This window comes from Eumetopias jubatus, unplaced genomic scaffold, assembly GCF_037043125.1.
Source record: "Eumetopias jubatus isolate StellerSeaLion01/CBP00866 unplaced genomic scaffold, mEumJub1_p1.0 scaffold_10, whole genome shotgun sequence".
Taxonomy (NCBI): Eukaryota; Metazoa; Chordata; class Mammalia; order Carnivora; family Otariidae; genus Eumetopias; species Eumetopias jubatus.
In genome coordinates this window covers 123510933-123536774 of record NW_028274816.1, presented here as the reverse complement: position 1 = coordinate 123536774, position 25842 = coordinate 123510933, and the positions used below count along the sequence as shown (strand labels likewise).

Below are 25842 nucleotides of genomic sequence, written 5' to 3'. Positions count from 1 at the left end.
TAATGTATTAATTTGTTTCAGAGGTACAGGTCTGCGATTCAACAGTCTCACACAATTCACCGCGCTCACCACAGCACATACCCTCCCCAATGTCCATCACCCAACCACCCCATCCCTCCCATACCCCACCACTCCAGCAACCTTCAGTTTGTTTCCTGGATTTCTTGTAGTTAGCAGAAATAGGTACTAATTTAGGTCTTTTGTGAAAGCGAACTTTTGAAAAGCAGGAGATACCTATAATGAGAAAATAATTCCCAGAATGGATATTCTCTTAAGTTATGGTGAGAGAATTCTGAGAAAGAGCTAAATATGATTCTAAGTAAATGTCATCTTTTCCAAGTAAATCTGCTTCTTCAAACTGAAGTAGTTTACACAAGTTTTTTAAGGCTATAAATGATAATTATATACCATAATTGAAAAAAATGCATGAAACTGTGTTTTCATGGTCTGTTTGGTTACTAGTATTTTGTATATAGTCTAAAGTTTGAACCAAAGCCCCATGAGGAAAGGACTGTGTCGTCTTGTTTTACTGCTGTTTTCTGATGCCTAGGGTGATATCTAGCATATTAGATGCACAATAACTCCTTGGATAGGTGGATGGGTGGATGGGTGGATGGATGGATGAACAAACAAATGAAGTAACTTTAAGGTTATGGTGTTGAATGCACTGAATTTCTAGAATAAAATGCCATGTATGGTGGATTTAACTTGGTTTTAAAGGTATTAAAAATGTGCTTTGTCTAGTCCAACCAGGAGTCTTAATTTTAAAAGAACTCTGGCCTAGGGTGGCTCACTCGGTTAAGCGTCTGACTCTTGGTCTCAGCTTGGGTCTTGATCTCAGGAACTTGATCAAGTGAGTTCAAGCCCTATGTTGAGCTCCACGCTGGGTGTGGAGCCTAATTAAAAAAAAAAATTATATATATATATACACACACACACATATGTATGTGTATGTGTGTATGTATGTACACATTACATATGAAAGAACTCTTTGGCTTAAGAAGGAACTCTGAGAGGTGAAGCCAGTATTTCTGTGTTTTTTGTTTTTTGTTTTTCCTTTTTGGTGTTTTGTTTTTTGATACATTCTGGTAGTCAAATATGTGAAAAATTTTAAGTGGGCTTATAGTTTTATTCTATAATTTTCTCTGCAGTTTCTTCACTTTAATATTAATTAATGCTTATTTCTAGTTGAGCTGGTAACATTCTTCTTCCAAATGTTGCAGAACTTTTAACCTCCTCTGATTAGAACTTTTTCAGGAAGTAGCCTGCAAACAGAAAAATATGTGAAATTTTAAGAGAATCTTTCTTAGAGATTTTTAATTCAGAATCTCTAAAGTGAATTTTACCATTATATTTAGCCATTTAATGTTTATTTTTTAAATCAGTAGATCTAAATTAAATGCCAGCTGTTGAAAAAAGAACTTTAAGTCAATTGAAGGATACACAGAGAAATATTTATCAAGAAAAAATTATGTAGACACATAGAAGTGTTTTTAGTGTGTGATCTACTTACAATGAACATCTTACATGAAATTTATCAAAAGCTAGGAATTAAATGTAGTTATTAAATACCCTCAAATTTACTTGGGAGAACTTTTCTGTGATTTATAGCCAGAAATAGTAGATATGATTGTCTCAACATTTCTTGCTGTTTATTTAGTGCTTTGGCTTAAAAATGTAATAAAAATTAAAATCCAGAAATAAAATTCATCCCTCAAAATTCAGTTGATTTCTAATTTTTTGTTGATTCCATTTGTGTTACATTTGATCATGTAATTTTATGTACAAGCCAACATTGTTTTTGTTGCTGTATGTAGTTGGTGCTGTGACTTGTTTGTGCTCATCTCTGTTCTGTAGGCAACTTGCCACTCCCTACTGAATAAAGCTACAGTAAAAGAAAAAAAGGAAAACAAAAAATCAGTAAGTTTGGAGAACTTTTTATTAGCTGTTTCTTTCAAAGCAAAACAAAAATCTTTTGCTGTTTGTTAAGAACATCTTCACTTCAGCCTATTTGACCTTCACTGTAAAATCATTCTACTAATTCTGGCACAAAATAGCTTTCATTTCAATTAACCCTGGAATTAAGTTACATCAAAACATTCTCTGTGTTCCTTTGGTTTGATTTATCCCAAAGGCATTTTGGGGGCATTTGTTGCATTGGATATCCCTGGTCTAATTTTATTATTGTTATGTTTAAAATTATAAATGAATGCAAAAGAAACTTAATTTCAAGGCCTTAGGAAATGCTGACTCTCTTCATTCTTGCTTCTTGTTGCAGGTAATGTGAGTGTTTTTTTTTCCTAGAGGTGAAAGTTTTTCTTCATTGTTAGAAGTATATGGAGGGAAAGTGTCACTTTCTAAATCTTACCTAAAAGATTCATTTTTTTACTCCTTATATTTTTATCTAAACAGTCTCAGCCAGAATCTAGATATTTGTGCTTAGATTATAAAAATCCTAATGGTAAACCTCTACCTTAGAGAAAGTCATTATTAAACTATTGGGACTGAGAATATAGTACTTTTGAAATAAAGGAAAACTCAGTGACTCCCTATTTGTAGAGAAACATGATAAGAATATACCGCCTATTTCTGTGAACTTGCCCTAATTAAAAGGAAGAAAATTACGGGAGTCATAATTATTTTCTTCCCCACGAGTGGAATTTGGTTCAAATGTGCATTCATTTTGAATTCGTCATCACTATGACTTATCAGGCTGAGTATTAATCTTTGTTCATATAATCCAAATGATTTTAGAGAAAGATGTAAAAAAAAAAAAAAACCAACCTTTAGGAGTCATGTAGGTAGTTTAGGTACAAAGGTAAAATTTAGAATATACATTTGGTTTCATCTTTCATTCCTTGTCTGAGCTTTACACATAATAAGTTCCTGTTTTAAATTCAGAACTAAATTAAAATTTAGACACCTATGCTTTTATGTACACTCAGGATTTTGAGTATGCTAAGTAAGTTTGGTCAGCTGTGAGCAAATGGATTGGATTGGATTGGATGGCTGTCTTGCTTAAAACATTTCTTTCTAATGCTTCTAATTCTCAGCGTATATGGGTTTAACATATATACACCATCACTGTTGAAATTTACTATTTCTAACACTCTTGTTCAGTGTTTTACTAATGGCATTGTGTAGTATATCACAAAAATTAAAATTCCAGCTCTCTGTGTTTCTCTAAGAGCATGTTTTCTAGCCTCCTAACACTGCTTTTTTTTAAATTAAGATTTTGTCTAAAATTGTTCTTTGAAATGTTATTTTCTCCTAGTGTTATTTTCAGATTTTTTTTTTTTTAAGTTTCTGGGTAATGCTGAGTTTTGGAATGTATTTCTCAGTACAGGTGATATGAGGTCCTCATGGAAACAAAGGGAAACTAATTGGTAATTTGAGGTATTGTAGAACACATTCCAAAGTATGAAGACAATATAGTCATCATAAATTTAAAACGTTGGTTTATGGAGTCTTGGCTTAAGAATTTAATGATCTTTTCTTTAAAAAGCAAGCTCTTTTTTGGGGTGTATGTGTAATGGATTGGAATATGTAAAATATAGAGAGAAGGTCCTGACTCCTGGTTTATTAGCTGTGTAGTCATATTACAGATAATTCCATTTATTATACTCAAACAAATAATGTATAATTAGAGCTCCTTTGAGAAGTTTATTGTATGCCTCACTCAGGTAATCAAGGATGTGTGGGTAGTGATCCTCTTGCTAATGTAAAGTTTATTACTGTATTTATTTGTACCATGTTGTTCAGATTTTACTAAGGGGAGTAAAAAGGACATTTGACAGATAACTGGTTTTAGCATACAGACTAGCCCAACTTTGATCTTTTATGCAGAATGTGTTTGGGATCTAAATTAGATTTTTTATAGATTAAAAAAAAACCCACTTGAGTATGTATACTATGAAGTAAAATTGCATTGATGTTCATTAGTGGTGAAAGAAAAAACTTTTTCTAAATTGCCTCATGAAACTTGTTATACAGGATTTTTATTGATATTCATTACACATATCAGGTTTTAGGTCCAAAAATATACTATCATCAGTGAGAAAAGAATTATATGATACCAGAAACAGTATTGTGTTTCTGAGGTGTGGGTACTTTTGAGTTTTGACAAGAATTAGTTTTGCAGATGTGGAGGATAGTAAAGTTTATTTATAATTTAAGGTTATGGTGTTGAAAAAACTTTTCAGAAGTTTGACAATATTCTCCCTTTGGGAAATAATTCACCCAGATTTTCATTAAATTTTGAAATTGAATAGTATTAAGTCAGGTATAAATGAGTCACACTTTAAAACTTTTTTGTTCTAGACAAAACTATTAAGTAGCATTTTTCAAAAATGTGCTGGTTTTTATGAGATACTTTCACAGCAGATTAGTATTTTATAAATGGTTCTTTGGAAACCAAATTATGTCTTTTAATTTTTTAAAAACCGTTTTAGGATTTTAGTGGATTAAACTGAATATATGCTTATTCTTTTAAAACAACCTATTTGAAATTAAATATAAAGCAGTTTTTATTACTCTTCTTGCTAACTCATTCCTTAAAGCTTTAAAATTTTGTAGGTTTGTTGTTAAGTTTCTTCTGTTTTAAGATTAAAATTTGGGAGTTCTAAAAGAACCACTCAGTAGCAATGGTGGTCCCTGAACATTCTGAAATTATATGAAGAATTTTGTCTGTGTAAATGTATACATTCATTTTTCTATTCCTACTCCCCAAAAGATTAAATACTGTACTAGAGTGGTAAAAACGCTTGAATTTTCTTCTTAATTCTATTTCTAAAACTGTGTTTCAGCCAAAAATAATTCTCAAATGGTATTTGGGTTTTAAAGCTGTTCTAGTAAGGCTACTGTATTTAGTCATCTGCACCAGCTTCCTTTTAGGTGTAAGGCTGTCCTTCATGCAGTAGCACTCAGAGGGCTTTAAGACAAAGAAAGCATTCTGAGCTGTGTAGTGTAAATGAAGGTGAGACTCTGTTAGTTACAACTCCTTTCTGTTATCGCCACTTACGGGGATATTCTTCGGCCTAAAAAATCATTCTCTGAGATCTTACATTTATTAATTCTCTACCGGATATGGTAGAAAACTATTTAGAGATCTCAGGCAGTGAATAAGAAGACTTTTAAAATGTATACCACATGAAACACTAAAGGGCATAGAAAGAAATGAAATAATCCTTATTCTTCCCAGAGTTAATCTGGAGTCAGTGAACCATGTGAATTCGTGACAAGAAGTATTAATTCATTAAAGCATCATAAAGTAAGCTAGAGTTTTGTGAGATTCTGCACATAAATCCCATTTTCTCATTTCCCCCCAATATCCTCTGAAATGTGTGTCTGTCCCTAGACTCTTTGGATATTGCCTGGAGCGCTGCGGCTTTGCTGCCATAGCCACCACTGCTTTAAGCAGCAGTTAGCTACACTAAGCAAGAGCAGGTGCAGAGATTAAAATGTTATAAAAGTGTTCTTGAAAAATAAATATATGGGTGTATTATCTGTAAAAAATATGTAAGTTTTAGAATAATATGATTTTCATATGTTAACTTCAAACAGGAGTCACTGAAAAGAAATGGGAGCTGAGCCGGTTTCCTAACACTTTCCCTAATCTAATGTGCCTATTACTTTACCCTCAGTGTAGAATGTTTTATAAAAAGAAAGAGAAAAATAATTTTAAATATTGGGCTCACGATGTTTTTCAGTGTGGGCAACCATTTCTTGTTTCCTTAACTTGTTTTATTTGACAGAATTATGCCCTGAGGTACACAAAAGGGTTCTCTTTTCTGCTGGTGGGATCCTTTTTTCTTTTAGGTCCCCAAGAACTCCTGTTCCTCCATGATTTACATAATAGGTCCTTATCTTATAAAGCATTCTGAGGAAGAAATGGAACTGACAATAATGTTTCTTGTAAGTAAGTTTTTTCTCTTGATAGGAATCTAAAAAACTAACTCTTGTTTGTGTGTGGCAAGCATTTTGCTCAAGATATTCAGTTGTACCAGGTATACAACAAAATGTAAGTATTTACTATTAGATATTGGATGTTTCAGGGTATGCTGTTGAAAACTTAGCCTCGTCTTGTAAGAGTTGACCACACTCTCATGTCTCTTAATTTTAGTAAAATATGATAATATTTGTGTGAAAATTTGGTATGCTTTTGTTACTTACCAAACTTGGAGTATAAACAGCAATGACAAACGTAAGATCTTTTCTCAGGTCTCTCCCACACCACTCATTCATGAGGTTTTTCTTTTTTCTTAGATATTTGTTGTGCTTTAAAAGGATGGAGGGCAAGAATTGAGGATAAACTTTATTTACTGATATGTTGGGAGTAGGAAAAAGTAGAAATGTGTTGTTTGCAAGGGTTGATCTATTCAGAGTTTTTGTGTGAAAGTTTGACCCTCGAGCTTTTTCTTCCCATTTCCTTTTTAAATTCAAACCACATAGTCAATTCTCAACTCTTTGTTTTTAGGTGGTTAGCCAGCGATTCCCTCAGAACAGCATCGGTGCAGTGGGAAGTGCCATGTTCCTCAGATTTATCAATCCTGCCATTGTCTCACCATATGAAGCAGGGATTTTAGATAAAAAGCCACCACCTAGAATCGAAAGGGGCTTGAAGTTAATGTCAAAGGTGAAGAATTATTTTGATAATTTATTTAAAATTTCTCTTCCAGCTAAATTTTCCGTTTTTCGTATTTATTGTACTTATACTTGAATTGATTTTTAAAATACCCTATGGTTCTCACTTATATACTTTTGTTTTATTTTTATTTGTTAAATTACAAAGGAATTAATTAGACTGATACTTGATGGACCTTATTATCATGGGGAAACAATCTTAGCAAATGTCTTCTGAAGATAGTTTTCTATGTATTCATTCTGGAAATTCTGAAATGGAGACTGTATGATTCTTTTTATTAAGAAAGACGTTTAAAATTTTTAATATGTATTTTTGTGTTTTTAAATAAATATATGTGTATATATGCAGTAATTTATATTTGGGAAAGAACAGAAACAACACCTAGTATTTATAGAATGAGTAATAATTTACTTTAATTACCAGTAGAAATTATATCAATGAGACATTTAGTACTTTTTAAAGAATATATGATTGCGTACGCTTCATACAATGAATGATCTTATTTATAACCCTGTTCCATTGTTTAGATACTGCAGAGTATTGCCAATCATGTTCTTTTCACAAAAGAAGAGCATATGCGGCCTTTTAATGATTTTGTGAAAAGCAACTTTGATGCAGCACGGAGGTAGGACTGCTCTATTTGACTTAAATATTGTCACTTTCATTTAAGTCTGGGTACTAGGTCTACATGAAGCTCCTGTGTAGGTTTTTTCCTCTTTCCTCTCTAGGTCAAGAGCAGAGTTAATCTTATTTTATTTTATGTAAGAGACAGTGGCAAAGTAAATCCATATTCTTTATAATTTGGTAGTGATTTCCATATTTCAAAACCAGCAGGGAATTTTGACACATCTACAAAAATAAAGGACTTGAGGTTGCTACAATATGGAGGAGAGGAAGAAGAAAAAGATTCCTTCAAGTAAAAACTGAAACCAAAATGGCACACATAATGCATAATAGTGTATAATGACAATTTTTTTGATGTTGAGTTTGAGTTGTTGGTGTATCTGTAAATAGGGACAATACTGTTTGCCTGTCTGAGTTGACTTTAAAGAAACAAGTGATACAGTATATGAGAAAGTGCTTTGTAAATGTAAGTTAAGGTCCAGAATTCTGCTTTTTATGTTGTTTTTTAAGTCATACATAGTCTAAGCTAGACTTGTACAACTCTGCCTTCCAGTTTTTCATTACGGTTCATATCAACTTCTTTCTAGTTGGAGTTTAAAAGGTATATGGTGGGACTGCAAGCTGTATTGGAGAAAAAAGCGAATGTCAGCATAGGATTCATATTCTAGCAGATTGACTACCCTAGAAAGTTAAGAGAACAAAAGTTCTAATCCTGGCTCTGACCTAATAGGCTGTATAACTTTGGGGAGGTCTTTCTTTTGTCTTGTTTTGGTCTCCGTTTCCTTAGCTGTAAAGTACTGGCTTCGATCCAAAGTCTCATCCATCTAAATTTTGCTGTTGTCTGACTTCAAAACCTATTCTGAAGCCAAAGTCAGGTATCAGAAATGGAAAGCCATTTCTCCTGTCTCTTCTTGTTTTGTTTAATGACAGTCATGTGTGAATAATATCATAATCCTCCATACTTGTAATCTTAGTTATTTTACAAAGTTACTTCATATAAATTTGATTCAAACATAGATACGAGTGTATCTGGTTTTAAAAATTCTAATGATTTTGTATTTTTTAAGGTTTTTCCTTGATATAGCATCTGATTGTCCTACAAGTGATGCAGTAAATCATAGTCTTTCCTTCATCAGTGATGGCAATGTGCTTGCTTTACATCGTCTGCTCTGGAACAATCAAGAGAAAATTGGCCAGTATCTTTCTAGCAACAGGTAGGATTTCACAGTCATGGAGATTTTGAAAATTCTTAGTTTTAATTTATAAAAACTGTTGGTCCTGAATAATGCTTTTTTATTTTGCATCTGCTCAGAATAAGAATTGTGGTTTGGAAAGAGAAATGTAGAATTCTAGACTCTTTTAAAAAATAAATAGGCAAAGGGTTGATTCATATTAAATGATCAACAAGCCCACCAAGGTGCTACAGACTTTTTTTTTTAAAGGTTAAGCTGAAAAATCACAAATTAGCCCTTTCGGTTTTTTTTTTTTTTTCCTGGTTTGCAACACATCAAACGTGCAACACAATGTAAAGTTTAAATTTACTAGAAGCTCAAATGAGTATTGGCATCTGAATTTGAAGAGTAGCTCATTCTCAGGAATTTAATAATTAAAACATTGCCAGTGTTCTGATTCTATTTGTGATACTCTCAAGTATATGCAAATAAAGCTTTATGCAGAAAACACTCAGTAATTAAAAAGTATTAACTTGGGTATTATTAGCTGTTTTTAGTTAAAGTCTGTTGTGGCCTGAATCACTTGCTATCCTTTCTAGTTGTGTTAAAGGGTCCAAATTCCTATGCGTGAGGAGTTCTTTTACAAATACAAATTGAGGGGTGCCTGGATGGCTCAGATTGTGAAGCGTCTGCCTTTGGTCATGATCCCAGGGTCCTGGGAACGAGCCCCGCATCGGGCTCCCTGCTCAGCAGCAAGCCTGCTTCTCCCTCTCCCACTCCCCCTGCTTGTGTTCCCTCTCTCGCCGTATCTCTCTCTGTCAAATAAATAAATAAAATGTTTAAAAAATATATATATATAAAATGAGTCCAGAAAATCTTAAATGCTAATAAAAATGGTTTGCTCATTCATGGAAGTGGTAGAAGACCATGAAGCTAAGGCTAACTAATTAGGAGATGGTGGTTAAAAGAGAGAGCATTTTAATCTTTCATGAATTGTTAGTGGATTAAAGTGATATGGGCATGACTGATGTGTGCCCTGATAGAGGAAGATTGAAGATGCTTTATCTGTCACACTAAAATAAACTGTGGAACCTTTAAATGCAAACATTCATTTATATAATTCACATACATATTCATGTAGTGTGATGCTACAGTTTTTTTTTAATTTGGTTGTTTTTAAAAAATACACATTGCAAACATACAGAGGAGTATAGGCTATAGTATAGAGAGACCCATGTCTACCATCTAGCTTTGACGTTAGTTTGCTATTTCACTTCAGATCTTTATAACATTTTATTTCTTGGGTGAAAAGATATAACTTCCCTCTGTGTAACTGACAAAATAAGGAAATTATAGGTATGTATAACAGTTTGTGTGTTTTAAAATTTTGCAGAAATTATATAATGAATATAGTCTCTTCACACAGTATTTTGAGATTTATTATTTATTTAACTTATGTTAGTGCTTTATTGGGTGACTGTATCAAGATTTATTTTCACATTCCCTAATTGATATTTAGGGTTTTTTATGTTTTTCACTATTTTAATTAGTAATGTAATAAATATTCTTCATATTTGTCTCCTTGTGTATTACCTAAATGTGTAATTGCTGGGTTCTGGGCTTCTCACAGCCCCAACTTTACTAGATACTGCCACATTACTTTTCACAGTGTACCTGCTGATTTACATTTTGGTCAGCACTGCGTGTGTACCTCCATGTACACATCCTCACCAAAGTTAGCATGAGGAAACTTCACAACTTTTGCCAGTTTGATGTTTGTGAAGTAGTGTTTTGTTATTCTTGTATAGTTTTAAATGCTTAATAGTTATTGAAAATCCATATTTACCCTGGTTAAGCAGAGATCTGGTATCAGGGACAAATATATCCCAATTTGTAAAGCGTAGGTTCTCAGAAAGGATTCTTTTCATCTTGTGGAAAAAGTGGATCACAACGTTATTTTTACTTACTGATCGCCTATTTAACGGTAATAGATTAAGAATACTAGAAAAAAGAAGAATTTTTATGTAAATTTTGTAGTTTGGGGAGTGGTCATACTTCTAAGATGTCCCCAGTGTATACTTACAACCCTTGTGAGGTCTTTTTGGTGCTACTTACAAATCAGCAAGAACCACCAGCTGACAGTAAGAAGAAAAGCAACCAATGATAATCTAAAGTAATGTGTACTGCTAAATGTGAACTGCTACTTTTTTCTAAGTAGTTTGCTATATTTAGGGATCACAAAGCTGTTGGAAGACGACCTTTCGATAAGATGGCAACACTTCTTGCGTACCTGGGTCCTCCAGAGCATAAACCTGTGGCAGATACACACTGGTCCAGCCTTAACCTTACCAGTTCAAAGTTTGAGGAATTTATGACTAGGTAAGGTACCACGTTGAAATAATAATTGCTTTCTTTTGTTTGAGGTGCAGGGTTTACTACCAGGCCACTTGTTGGATATACTTGTATTTCTGATAGAGGATTATCAGGATAGATGAGCCTAATGACCACATTGCCATATTTTGGGATCCCACTTTTTTTTACTTTATATATTGTTGACATGTGCTTTGTTTTATATTTGATTTCTTATAAAAATAATAGTATCTTATTGAATGGTACTTTGTCATGTTGCTTTGAGGTGTTTTTGCATTTAATACTTAGAAGGGAGGGTAGATAATTATATTATAGTTAAGGAAGATGCTGCAGCTCAAAGTGAGTGACTGATTTGCCCAAGATTCCACACCTAATTCATATATCCTGTGGTTTTAATTTCTGAACTCTTTCTGCCACACTGTAGCATTTTTCAGAACCCTCCCAAAAGTTAATGCTATTAACTTCATTCAGATTGAGACTCAGAAAATTCAGTATATTTCAGTATTGCTATAAAATTTCTGTGGACATTTGTTTTGAATCTCATTTAGAAGGATTTAGTTTGTGAGGTAAAAGATCCTCATTGTTAAGACATTCACTTTTATGATGTTACAGCAAAAGTAGTGTGCTGAATCCTTTAGTCTTTAAAGTACCTTTCACAGTACTTTATACTTAGTCACTTATTAAGTACTTCATTAGTGACTGTGGGTGAAGTGTTTTGTTCATAATATGTGCTAGAAACAAAGCAGAATGTGACATTCAGAAATTAATTCACATTACAGGTTTGCATATAATGTACCTTCCATTGTAAGTGCCTGCTATCGATCATATTGTGTGCACATGCCTCCAATTTTTTGATACCATTAAAAAAATGTGTGAATACATGGGGCACCTGGGTAGCTCAGTTGGTTAAGTGTCCGACTCTTGGTTTCAACTTGCGTCATGATCTCGGGGTCCTGAGATCAGGTCTGCACATCGGGCTCCACTCAGCACAGAGTCTGCTTAAGAGTCTCTCTCTCTCTCTCTCTCTCCTTCTCCCACTTGTGATCTCAAGCTCTGTCTCTCTTTCTCTCTCTCAAAAAAAAAAATGTGTGAACACGTAACAATCTCCTTTCCAGCTTAATTTTTATCTTTAGTTCTTCTATTCATTTCGGTGTAACAGATGTTTATTCCTACATGATTAAAGAAATATTTTCCACACAAAATTTTCATAGTACCTAATTGAAAATAGCATAGTACAAGAATATAAAACTATTTTTTATTCAACATTACTGAGGACATCCTCGCCATTTTTCCACTTTTCTAAGAAAACCTTTATTGTTCCTCACCTAAGACCCTAACTTCCTTTATAAAACAACCTTCTATGCTTTTGAAGACTAAATGATGTAACATGTGTGAGACACTTAAGGTCTGGTATATATAGTGTTTAATAAATGTTAAATGTTATTTTTGTTGTCAGCTCCACTGATGCTCTTTGAGACCCACTTTTGTTTTAAAGAAATGAAGGTAGCTTTATAATTTTCTTGGCTATAAAAATAAAAATTGTTGTATTATTCAAAACTTACAAATCTAAAGAAGAAAGTAAAAAATTCTCAGCTACTCTTAGAAGTAATTCAGTTGACATCTGGCAACCGCACAGTCATTTATCTATACACATGTGTTCCTGTTTCTCTTACAAAATGATATGTAGGTTGTTTCCATTAATATTAAACAAATGCTGACCTGGTACCAGCAACATGATGGACTGAGATAATACAACCTCTCTCCCCAACCCCCTTTAATACACAAGACACATAGAAATAGTAGGTAAAAGGAACTGTATTTTTAAAATACTTCATTCCAGTATAATTAACATATATTGTTATACCAGTTTCAGGTGTACAATGTAGTGATTCAACAAATCTGTACATTACTCAGTGTTTATCATGATAAGTGTACTCTTTTTTAATTTTTTTATTGTTATGTTACTCACCATACATTACATCATTAGTTTTTGATGTAGTGTTCCATGATTCATTGTTTGTGCATAACACTCAGTGCTCCACGCAGAACATGCCCTCTTTAATACCCATCACCAGGCTAACCCATCCCCCCACCACCCTCCCCTCTAGAACCCTCAGTTTGTTTTTCAGAGTCCATAGTCTCTCATGGTTCGTCTCCCCCTCCAATTCCCCCCCTTCATTCTTCCCCTCCTGCTATCTTCTTTTCACCTATTTTCCCCCTTCCCCCACCCACCTCTCCTCCAGCAACCAGTTTGGTTTTTGTTTTCTCTTTGTTCATTTGTTTTGTTTCTTAAATTGCACATATAAGTGAAATCATATGGTATTTGTCTTTCTCTGACTGACTTATTTCACTCAGAATTAGACCCTCTAGTTCTGTCCATGTTGTTGCAAATGGCAAGATTTCATTCTTCTTTATGGCTGAGTGATACTCCATTCTGTATATACACCAGTTCTTTTTTATCCATTCGTCTGTCAGTGGACACTTGGGTTGCTTCCATGTCTTGGCTATTGTAAATAATGCTACAATAAACAAGGGGTGCATATATCTTTTCAAATTAGTGTTTTTGTTTTCTTTGGGTAAACACCCAGGAGTGGAATTATTGGATCACATGGTAATTCTATCTTTAACTTTTTGAGGAACCTCCATACTGTTTTTCACAGTGGCTGTACTGGTTTGCACTCCCACCAGTAGTGCCCCAGGGTTCCTTTCTCTCCACATCCTCACCAACACTTGTTGTTTCTTGTGTTTTTTATTTTAGCCATTGAATGGACTTTTAATAAATGGTGTTGGTACAACTGAGTGACCTTCGGAAAAATGTGCTCATATCATTCATGAGGATAAACTCCCATGAAGGAGAAAACATGTACAAAATGAAGGCCTTTTTAATCATTCAAAATTATACACCAATAAAGAAAAGGTTGATAAACTGAACTCTTAAAAAAATAAATAAAAACTCAATGGCTTCTAGAAAAAAAAATACCATGATAAAAAACAATCCTATGGTTAATATTCCTGCCCAGTACTTTTCTTAGGATAGAAAACAATGAGTAGTTTAACTCATTGTTTTCAAAGAGTAACACCTTGAAATTTTTGGTATTTATTTTAAAATTGCCCTTCAGAAAGTGTTTTGCCTTTTAAATATTTTGTCATTTTAAATATTTTATCATTGCTGTAATCATGGGTTTTTAGAAATACTCCATGGACAATATAAAGCCTATGAGTTACTCTGTTGTTTGTTTGTTTTTTTTCTTTCAGGCATCAAGTACATGAAAAAGAAGAATTCAAGGCTTTGAAAACATTAAGCATTTTCTACCAAGCTGGGACTTCCAAAGCTGGGAATCCTATATTTTATTATGTTGCACGGAGGTAAGAAATACTATGTTTTAGTTTCTCTTAACAGAGTTTTAAAAATAATAACAAATGTAGAGAGATAGCAAGTTTGGTTTTTCCCATTTGACTTTACTGGAATTGAAGACAAGTTTACCTGGAAGAATATAGCTGGATAAATAGCCATCCTGTCCCAAAATGATACATGGTATATTAGAAATTGCTTTTCAGGAGACCTATTTCCTATTGGCGTCTCTTTCTTACATCAGTTTTTTTATACTTCCTACAATGGATTAATTACCAAGAATGAAAGATTGCTAAATATCTTTCATTTTTAGCTGAATTCTGATTAAATAATATCTACAACATGACAATCAGGACCATTTCTTTTTAAGCAGAAATAAAACTTTAAGAGTCTGTTTCTAAGAACTTTCAGTAATATGCTGTGTCTGACAATATTGGGGTGACCTAACAAATAATTCAGAGAAGCTATGGGAAATTTCTATAAGGATAGTGCAGATGACAGCCTGGAAAAATGCTTGCATTTTTTTTTTTCATGCTGTCTTCAGTCCGGGCTAGTTCCTAGAAAGCCTTTCTGGAAATGCTGTGAGCTCCTTCTTAACAATAGGTATGAGGCTTGCCTTGCCCTCCCTTCTCTTTCTTGCCTCCATTCTACCTTCCTTTTGAGAACTCATCTGTGATATAGGTTGGTGATTTTTACTTCTTTCTGTTGATGACATAAACTCATGATAGTTGAACTTTAGAGACAATGTGGTGTAACAGAGAGACCATTGGTTTTAGAATTTTAAGACTATGTGTAATCTTAGTTTTGCTGTTCAGTAGCTGTAGGAATTAATCTTCCTAAGTTTCCTGAATTTAACATAAATTGAAAAATTATGTCAGTAGACTGAATGGTCATGAGTGGCAAAAGCTTATCAGTGTGTAGGGAATAAATGGAGGCTGAGAAATAGTGGGGGAGGATTGAAGAAAGGAATGCAGAAGGTGGGAAATGCATTTAATCAAATAATCCAGATAGCGTTAAGACCAAGGAGTCCTAAGCACTGGGTGTTACGGAATCAAGAGTATAGAAACTTGCATTTACCCTGAGCTCTCCTCTTGAACAATTCCTGAGTAACATCTCTTTATTTCCCTTGAAAGTGTTCTCTCCAACTTTTGTATCAGTACCCGTTTCTAAATTGCCTAAGATAATTTTAATTTTCTTTCACAATAGAGATGAACCATATTTGTATTTCAACCCCAACTTTTAATTATTTATTTTTTTAAAGATTTTATTTATTTGACAGAGAGAGGGAGAGAGCACAAACAGGCAGAGTGACAGGCAGAGGGAGAGGAAAGAAGCAGGCTCCCAGCTGAGCAGAGAGCCCGACACGGGGCTCAATCCCAGGACCCTGGGGTCGTGGCCTGAGCTGCAGGCAGATGCTTAATGACTGAGCCACCCAGGCACCCCTCAACCCCAACTCTTAATGCAACCAGTATATTTTGACCCTCCCTGTTTTGTCAAAGTAATTAAAAGTGAAACATTGGTGAGAGAGGCAGATGTATGTCCTCCTCCCCCTTTAAATTCCTGTTTATAAATAGCAAAGATTTCTGGAAAACCTCAAAGCTAGGTTTTTTTTTCAGGATCAGAAACTGTAAGATTGTTGCTTCTCTGCAGGTTCTAGGAAAGGCCAAGGGAGGTAGGACGGGCCTGATGCAGACACCCTCTGTTGGATTAAATCAGTGAGATTTCCAGAGATTTCCAGGAAACCTATAGAACGTGGTGACTTAAGAATGCTAAGGATTCTCAACTGTGTCACTTTATTAGCTGCATAATCTTAGAGGTTTTTTCGAATCTGTTTCTTTTTAGGTTTTAAAAAAAAAAAGTGAGGGGCGGCACTTATAGAAACTATTCTGTCTATTTTGTGACTTTAAAGTTCTGGACAGAGTATGTTTGAAGTTTTCTTTTCTTTTTTGGTTTTTGTTTTTGGATAGGACTCTTCCAATTTCAGATTTTCAATATTTTGAGCTTTTCGTTTAGACCCTGGAGCTCCTCTCAGCTTTCATTTTCACCTGATATGAAGTCTTAGCTCCAAGATAGTTGAGCGCACCGTAGCTCAGAGCAGAGAGGCCCACTTCCTCCATGGTACAAGTCCAAAAAGGGATAGTAAGGGCTTTATTTCTACAAAGCCAACTTTGTCGAAGAGCACTTGGGTTTGACTTCTCTTTTGATATTCCTGTGTTTCTGTGGCTTAGATTACTATGTATTAGTTAATATTTTTTGACCTTTTAGGTTCCATTCTCCTTGCAGATAGTCCAAGGACATTTCAGACTTGAAATATGCAAAACTTAATTCAGTATATATTCAGATCAGCTTCTTTACAACTGTATTTTCTTTCTCAGTTACATCATTATTCTTTCCCATGCTAGAAACCCTAATCATTTTAAATTCTTACTTTTTCTTTTATCCTCCTCATTATCAGTCACCTAGTCTTGATTTTAGCTGTGGGACCCTGACAAATCAGTTACATTGTTTCAGTTAGGCCTTTGTTATTGCAAAGAAGACATTCTTTTTTTCTCAGGAAGATAGGCCTCAGGAGAAACATGAATTACACAGCAGAGCCTGCCCAGGTGTAGACAGAGCTAGGTGGCTATCAGTTCTGGAACTAGTTTACAATCTTTGACTCTCTCTTGGCTTCATATTCAACTCCCTGTTTTTTCTCTTTCTGTATCCTTTCAGTTTTAGCCACAGCTACTAACTCTTTCATTACCTCAGCACTGCATACTTCAAATTCCAAAAAGAGAATGTGGTTCAGCTAAAATACACCTATTTGACAAAACTTTCCATGCTAGGTTCTGGTCAGCCAGTACATTTCTGGCTGCCCCTTAAGTCAAGGACATGCTCCTGGCTGGAAATCATGTGATCCAAAATAACCACCTAGTGCTGTTCATTTATCAGGGGCTATCTTTTGGTATTTGTTGTAATTTTTCTTTTTTTAAAATTGGATCTTAATGGTTTAATATTTCTTTTAGGAACCTTGAAAATGCCTTTGGAAACCATTTTTCTCCCACGGCCATTCCTGAGACTCTCTTATTAGCTCTTAGCTATACTAATGCAGCATTATTCTTCCACTTCCTAATTCCCAGATAACTTCTTCCAGGTCATCTTTTTTTTTTTTAATTTTTTAAAATTTAAAAAAAAATTTTTAAAGATTTTTATTTATTTGACAGAGAGAGACACAGTGAGAGAGGGAACACAAGCACGGGGAGTGGGAGAGGGAGAAGCAGGCTCCCCGCAGAGCAGGAAGCCTGAGGTGGGGCTCGATCCCAGGCACCCTGGGATCATGACCTGAGCTGAAGGCAGACATTTAACCAACCGAGCCACCCAGACTCCCCGCTTTGGGTTGATTTTATTCCCAGGAGGCTCTTCCTGTGGCCAGCAATGTGTTGTGTTCTCAGCTTACCAACAGAGGGAAAATTACCTCTTTCTTAGTAGGTACAGCAGAAGTGCTGGTTTTACTGCCTGGCTTGAGTCATATGCCAATTCCTGAGGCAGTCACTGTGGCAGAGGGATGGAATGTCTTGTCTAGGCCTGAATCATGCACCCATCCCTGGAGCTCCGTGGTGAAGCCAGCCCAACTTGAATTGCATGAACTGAAAGGGCACCAGGGGCAGGGTTTCCCAAAGGAAAATTGGATGGCAGATACCAGGATGAGGAAGAATGGATTCTGAGCAGCCGAAAGTAATGGAAGTCCTCTCCATTACACTTTAAAAAGACCCAGTAGGAAGGCTGACACTTGTCATATAAGTATGTGTGCACAGGCATATATAGACTGAGAAATGTGTGAAAATAGACACATTAAGCTGTTCACATTGCTCATTGCAGAGGAGTATGATTCAAAAAGGTAGAAGACCAATTATAGTATTTATTATGTATCTGTATTATTTGACTTGTTGCCGGGAACACAGGTTATTTTTGAAGAATAATTAAAAATATAAAACCTAAAAGTTATAATGAAGAGTTTTCCTCTTAGGAATATTCTGATACCTGGCAATTGCTTTTGAGGTAGTTAGTAGTAATAATAATGGTAACAGCTAACATTTCCTGAGTGCTTTTCTGCATGAGGAAAATTGTGCATGTGATAGAATTTTTCATTTAACCCTAACAGTAACCTTCTGAGGCACTGTTACTGACATGTGTATAAACTGAAACTTAAGAGAAGTTGTTAGTCATTCCCAGACCTAGCTGTCAGAATGTCCTGGAGAATTAAAACAAGCAAACATATCCCCAGATCCTATCATGAGCTACCAAATCAGAATCTCTTGGGGAGAGCCTAATCTATATATTCAACAGGCATCCAAAGTGATTTATTTGTAGTGAGTTTATTACTGAAGTTTGGGAATCGCACTGGGTCATGTATTTAACTCATGGTGGCACATTTCTTAAGAATGAGAGCTGGGTTTCAAACCTTAACAACTGCACTAGTAATGACTTATTTATTATCAGTGTTAAAGTTAGGTACGAGGTTTTTGGGCTAAATCAACCTTTGTAGACCAGCATGAAACTCTCCAATAGTTATGAGATATATTTCTATATGGAAGAGTTTTGAATTGTAGGCATCTAATTTACAAGTGACCTTTTCAAACACCAGACAAAGGTTTACTCAGAGCAGGATAATTTTGTTATTGGACCAGCTGTATTATGCATTACAATAGTTAGCAGGCTGGCTCAGTTGGAAGAACATGTGACTCTTGATCTTGGGGTCATGAGTTCGAGCCTCATGTTGGGTGTAGTGATTACTTAATAAGAAAAACTTAAAAATTTTTTTCAAAAGAAAACCAGAATTGGCACCTTATTTTTACTGTGACAACATATTACTATTCTGTATTCATGAAGTATGGTGACACAGATATATATGTATATTGTTTTGTGTGTACTATAGTATTTCCTTTAAGATTAGCACTTTTGGGGCGTCTGGGTGGTGCAGTTGGTTGAGTGTCTAGCTCTTGATTTTGGCTCAGGTCATGATCTCAGTGTTGTGGGATCAAGCTCAGTGTGGAGTCAGCTTGAGATTCTCTCTCCCTCTCCCTCTGCCCCTCCCACTTTTGTGCTCACTCTCTCTCAAATAAATAAATCTTTAAAAAAAAGATTAATATTGTCTATTTAATAAAAAATAAAACACTACAAAAATAGCACACACTGGTCTTCATTCCCCATCCCCTATCCTCTGTCACACACACATGCGTACTTTGGTTAAACATCACCAACATAATTTCTTCTCTTGAACTTTTAATGTAAAAATCTGAGTTTCTGTTCAATTTTGCAAACATTTAAAAGGGAAATGTGTAGTATTTTGCTTGTTTTAGCATTTATAAGGAAGGAAAGCATTATATTAAGGTAATAATTAAACTTAACACAATTGAAATCTACAACTAATTTAGTTAGAATAATGATGATTTCCTAAGAAATAAATTTGATTTTCTTAGTGTGCTTGTGGTAATTCAGCAGATAGTAATGAACTGAGCTAGGAATGCAGACCATTCAAGTTCACTTCAGCCTGAGCACACACAAACAGCAAGCATAGTATATACAGAAAAAAAGTGAATGTTGACCATTGGATTCAGTGTTGTGCTACCACTTTTCGTAGCGTTCACACTTCTGGTCATGGCTGTCTTTGGGCTCACTGCTGTTTTCTGAGTTGTCTTGGTATTTGAGGCCATCTTCATAGTTGGGATCATTCGGAGATTTGAAGTTGTCTTGGATTTTGAGGTTGTCTTGGATTTTGAGGCCATCTTCATAGTTGGGATCATTCGGAGATTTGAAGTTGTCTTGGATTTTGAGGTTGTCTTGGATTTTGAGGTTGTCTTGGATTTTGAGGCCATCTTCATAGTTGGGATCATTTGGAGATTTGAAGTTGTCTTGGATTTTGAGGTTGTCTTGGATTTTGGGGCCATCTTCATAGTTGGGATCATTTGGAGATTTGAAGTTGTCTTGGATTTTGAGGTTGTCTTGGATTTTGAGGCCATCTTCATAGTTGGGATCATTTGGAGATTTGAAGTTGTCTTGGATTTTGAGGTTGTCTTGGATTTTGAGGCCATCTTCATAGTTGGGATCATTTGGAGATTTGAAGTTGTCTTGGATTTTGAGGTTGTCTTGGATTTTGAGGCCATCTTCATAGTTGGGATCATTTGGAGATTTGAAGTTGTCTTGGATTTTGAGGTTGTCTTGGATTTTGAGGCCATCTTCATAGTTGGGATCATTTGGAGATTTGAGGTTGTCTTGGATGTTGAGGTTGTCTTGGATTTTGAGGCCATCTTCATAGTTGGGATCATTTGGAGATTTGAGGTTGTCTTGGATGTTGAGGTCATATGGAGATTTAAAGTTGTCTTGATTGTGTTGGCATTTAGAGTTGTCTTGGAATTTGGGGTTGTCATAGAATTCAGGCTCATCTTGGGACTCGAGTCTGTCATAGACTCTGAGGTCATCAGTGTTGTAGTTATCCCCGAAGTGTTAGTGACAAATAGGAGGAACAGGCTGATGACTAATAGCTTGAACTTCATTTTCCTGTTTCAAAATAATTATAGAAATTTACTGACACTTTGAACACAAATCTAAGAACTAGCTTTTTTTTAAAGAGGGAAAACTGAAGGAAACCTCATTCCAGCACTGGGGAAATGCCAATCTTTGGTTTAACAGTTTCATAGTTTTGGGGGCATCTGGGTGGCTCAGTCTGTTAAGTGTCTCCCTTTGGCTCAGGTCATGATCCCAGGGTCCTGGGATCGAGCCCCGCATCGGGCTCCCTGCTAACGGGGAGACCTGCTTCTCCCTCTTCCTCTGCTGCTCCCCCTGCTTGTGCTGTCTCTCAAATAAGTAATTAAAATCTTTAAAAAAAAAACAAAAAACAGTTTCATAGTTTTTTATTGTTATGTTAATCACCATACATTACATCATTCGTTTTTGATGTAGTGTTCCATGATTCATTGTTTGTGCATAACACCCAGTGCTCCACGCAGAACGTGCCCTCTTTAATACCCATCACCAGGCTAACCCATCCCCCCACCCCCCTCCCCTCTAGAACAGTTTTTAAGATAGGGGAAAATTTAGAGGGATCAGTATCAATTCCTTCATTTTACGGATGGGCTCAGACAAAGGGTGTAAGTTGCCTGAGTACGCATATCTAAAAATGACCAGAACTAGAACTTGAGTCTGACTCTTAGTCCAGAATTCATTAGTAGATGTGGAGTGTGAAAGCGTAGTATAGACAAAGACCAAAAGTTTAATAGTAAACCATTTTTAAAGTAAGGCTAATTTTCTTTTATCTTACATCCAGATCTAATGGGTTGCCACATTTGAGATAATACAGTTAGCTCATGTTGGTCATGGTTAAATATTCTTTTTTTTAAACTTAAAGCACAGGGCGCCTGGGTGGCTCAGTTGGTTAAGCGACTGCCTTCGGCTCAGGTCATGATCCTGGAGTCCCGGGATCGAGTCCCACATTGGGCTCCCTGCTCAGCAGGGAGTCTGCTTCTCCCTCTGACCCTCTTCCCTCTCGTGCTCTCTATCTCTCATTCTCTCTCTCTCAAACAAATAAATCTTTAAAAAAAATAAAAATAAAAAAAAATAAACTTAAAGCACAAACTTTAATTTTAGAAATCTATATTTACATTTGGTTCTAATACATAATTCAGAAAATTTCAAATTAATATTACCTTTTGATGTTTTTTTCTTTGAGGATTACGAATTCAGGCTTTCTTCAGTATCCTGAGGGTAATCTAAACTTCTTACTGTTTGCTTTTTAAATATAATTAGGAAGTCACATGTTCTGAACTTGACCTGCCATTTGCTCTTTGAAAATCTCCTGTTGGGTGTTTTCCAAACAATTGGTGTAAACAGACAGACCTTTTTTTTTTTTTTAAAGATTTTATTTATTTATTTGACAGAGAGAGACACAGCGAGAGAGGGAACCCAAGCAGGGGAAGTGGGAGAGGGAGAAGCAGGCTTCCTGCCGAGCAGGGAGCCCGATGTGGGGCTCAATCCCAGGACCCTGGGATCTGACCTGAGCCGAAGGCAGATGCTTAACAACTGAGCCACCCAGGCACCCCTAAACAGACAGACCTTGACAGAGATCAAGGAATTCAAATAAAGTCTTTCCAAAATCTACTTGCTTATTTTTTTTAAAAGATTTTATTTATTTATTTGTCAGAGAGAGAGAGAGCACACCGGCAGGCAGAGAGAGGGTAAGGGCGAAGCAGGCTACCTGCTGAGGAGGGGCCCAATGCAGGACTAGATCCCAGGACCCTGCGATCATGACCTGAGCCGAAGGCAGACGCTTAACTCAGGCATCCCTCTACTTGCTTAAAGAACCCAGTGAATATATCTTTGTTATTCCTCTTATCTATGTATTCATTAGTTTTTTCACTGGATTGACTAACTAGAGGAATATATTATTTTGTCTGCTGTGATTATCATGACTTAAATAAGTATATTAGAGATAGATGTCTTTATTTTTCTTAAATATCTTGTATATATGTTTATTGGTAGTTTCTGACCATGGTTATTTTGAAGTATTAAAAATAATTTGGGAATATAGTATTCTAGGCATTTAACAGTACATAATTAGTCTATTAGAAAAGAAGTTAAACTTTATTAATATAAAACTAAATAAGAAAAGGATTGCATATGAAAGTGATACTATCATACTGCATTAACAAAGTTGTTTTTTATTAATTTTTTTTTTTTTTTTAGTAGACTCCACGCCTAGTGTGGGGCTTGAACTCACAACCCTGAGATCAAGAGTCACATGCTTTGTGACTGGGCCATCCGGTGCCCCAACAAAGTTTTTTTTGTTTTTTTGTTTTTTGGTTAAAGATTTATTTATTTATTTTAGAGAGAGAGCCAAGCAGATTCCCTGCTGATTGCAGAGCCTGATGCGGGGCTCAATCCCACCTAAGATCCCCGTGAGATCACGACCTGAGCCGAAATCAAGAGTCAGTTGCCCAACCAACTGAGCCACCCAGGCGCCCCTCCCAACAAAGTTTTTTAAATACATTAAACCATCCACATTGAAGCACATTAAGTATATTCTTTAAAGGAATTTTGTCTTTTGATAACTTCTTTTCCTTGACAACTAGCATATAGGGAAGTTCGGTTGTATTGTGCTAATGTTTTCATCACATTGGCCAGCACTCTTTAAAAATTGCAGGGCTGTGAACAGTGGTGTTGACATAAAAGGAAATTGCTACATAAATGGCAGAAGTACAAGTCAGTACATGTTTCTCACTTGTTTTATTTTGCTATAAAGATTTGTTTTTCTCCTGAATGAATAGAACCAGTGGTTGCTACATCTGATTTATATGGTACATATAATAGAGGACCTCACTTAATTGAAGGTTAGCGTGATTAGACCTAGAAGTCAACATAAAAAGCCTCTTAGCAACTGGAGTAGAAATTTACAAATCCGAGTACTCAGGTAATGCACAGATAACTCCTTAGAGATGCTTCAAACACTTCAATCTCAACATACTTAAAATTTAAAATTCAAAAATTTTTCCTTTCCTACTTTTGAACCCAGATAGGTTCTTATAATCTCTTTCTCAGTTAATGCATCATCACCTAGCCAAATGGCTCTCCAACCTTGGACTCCTCATTATCTTTTTTTCTTACTAATCGTAAGCTGCCTGGGCCTCGTGATGATGATTAAGTAAAATTTAAAATTCTGAACTCTCCAGCACTCAGATGCTCCTAAACAAAAATCATTTGCCATCCATTTTTTAGGCTTTTAAATACCTCCTGCCTCTGTACATTTGTGCAGTCTTCCCTGTCTGCCCAAAGTACTTCTTCTTCGTTCAAAATTTTGTGCTTTCTTCCAGGTCTAACTCTGATGGCAGTGCCTTTTATGTGAGCCTTCCCTAATTCTACACTTGAGCATCAGTCATTTTAAGACTTCATACTTTTAGAGCACTGATCAGAGTCTACTTTTTACTATAGACGTATCCTAAGTCTTTGTTCTACCACATTCTGGCGTTTCACGGTCAGGCGTCGCCTCTTAACTATCTGTGTCCCCTCCACCTACTAGCACAGTGAGTGCTGGGACAGAAGAGGACACAACAAACATTAGAATTTGTGGCAGTATCTCCTTTGTTTCTTCATGTCCAAGGGCTGATATCATTAATAATGTCAAAAATAGTAAGAGCCAGTTGGTCATTTGCCGTTTTCCCAAGTGTGCGTTTGCCGATCACAGGTCTCAGTTGAAGTCCCATCTCTATTTTCTGACTGCTCTTTGAGAGGGTTTTTCATTTGTATAATGTGGATCATAATGCGCATTCATAATTGCTTTCCTGCAATTCTGAGATCCAAAATCCTCTGAAAATGTAAAGTTTTGCCAAAAAAAAATTTGGTACCAAAACTTAGTTGGTGGAAATACCTAACCGGCATTGGTGTGAGGCTTTTCATCATTGCTGTTAGTACTATCTGTATTTGTCCCACTTAGTGTGGATGTTATGTAATACACAGTACGGCTGGTACTTATATTTGTGTTTCTTCTGTTCCTTCCGGGCACATTGACCATACCGCTCCAAGCATCTTTATAGTTAGGTGGTACTGTGTGACTTCATGCTGGTCAGCAGAAAGTAGATTCCCCTGATGCGTGCCCCTTCCAGGCCTCCTCACCATTCTTCATCTTATTCTCTTCTGTCAGCACCCACTAGAAACCAAGGGTTCAGAATGGGGTCTTAGATGTGATTGAACTACTGGATGACATGATACGAGTGAGAAATAAACTTCTGTTGTCTTGTTGAGGGTTATTTTGGCATTGTGACAGAAGTTCGTTTATGCTGTGTGCTGGATAACTTGGCTTTGCCTCTCTAGATCCACTCCCTCTACTTCTCCATTCTGTTGTCCCCTGAGAGGCTGACCTGTGTGGAAGATAGCATTGAGCTTCTTTCCTCATTCATTTCCACTCATTTCCCCATATGGGGAATAATGTATTCTTTTGGCTCGCTTCCTGCAAGGTCACTGTGGGTTGACTGCATCCCTCCATGAAGGTAACAGTTTTTGTTGGGCAGCCCTCTCTGTGTCTGGTCTCTGGTAACTGCTCCCTGCCCTACCCTTCAGGTCTACTCTCTCACTATCTTTTATAGTTTCCCTATATCTCTTAGACTAAACCCTTCCCTCTCCTTTATACACATTCCCTAATAGCCCAATTTGAGTGTGCCACCTGTTTCCTGGCGGAACCCAAACTACTACAAACAATATGTGCACTGTGTCTTCCTCAAAATCTGAACAACTCTAAATTCGGAACTATATCTTATCCCAGGGGTTTCAGATGAGGGCTTGTGAGATCTGTGCCAAGTTTATAGGTTTATTGTGAGTATTAACTATGATAATATTTGAATGGCATGCAGTACAGTGCCCAGCATATAGTAAGCATTGGGTCAATAGTAGCAAGGATTGATGTAAGAATACCAACTGTGTTGTTAATTTTTTTATCTGGGAAATCTAAATTTCTCATATTTAATGCTGGAGCTTTGGAACTAGCAAGCAATTATAAGAGCAGTATTTTCCTTTATATACTTACATTACCTTGAATTGGCCTACCCTTTTTTTGGGGTGTTTCTAGAACTTTCTACCTTCACATATTCTTTCAGAACTCTTAAAAAATGGAGAAAAGTGGTCTTATTTATAAAATCATCTCAATGCTCACAAATTTT

The 25842-nt window shown here is 35.8% G+C and overlaps 1 protein-coding gene across 5 annotated transcripts in view; it reads left to right on the top strand.

The window, feature by feature from the left end:
• The window catches only part of NF1 (neurofibromin 1), a 276151-nt gene that overhangs the window by 159951 nt on the left and 90358 nt on the right, over positions 1–25842 (top strand). For 4 of the 5 annotated variants that reach the window (XR_015769362.1, XM_028109132.2, XM_028109129.2 and 1 more), the window contains exons 31-36: positions 1858–1920; positions 6476–6634; positions 7171–7268; positions 8335–8481; positions 10672–10818; positions 14065–14175. Coding sequence is in view for 4 of the 5 variants with exons in the window: in XM_028109132.2 (XP_027964933.1) it covers positions 1858–1920; positions 6476–6634; positions 7171–7268; positions 8335–8481; positions 10672–10818; positions 14065–14175 (725 nt within the window). In the remaining variant the exon portion in view is untranslated. The remainder of the gene's footprint in view (positions 1–1857; positions 1921–6475; positions 6635–7170; positions 7269–8334; positions 8482–10671; positions 10819–14064; positions 14176–25842) is intronic. The other variant, XM_028109131.2, reaches the window with a different exon arrangement.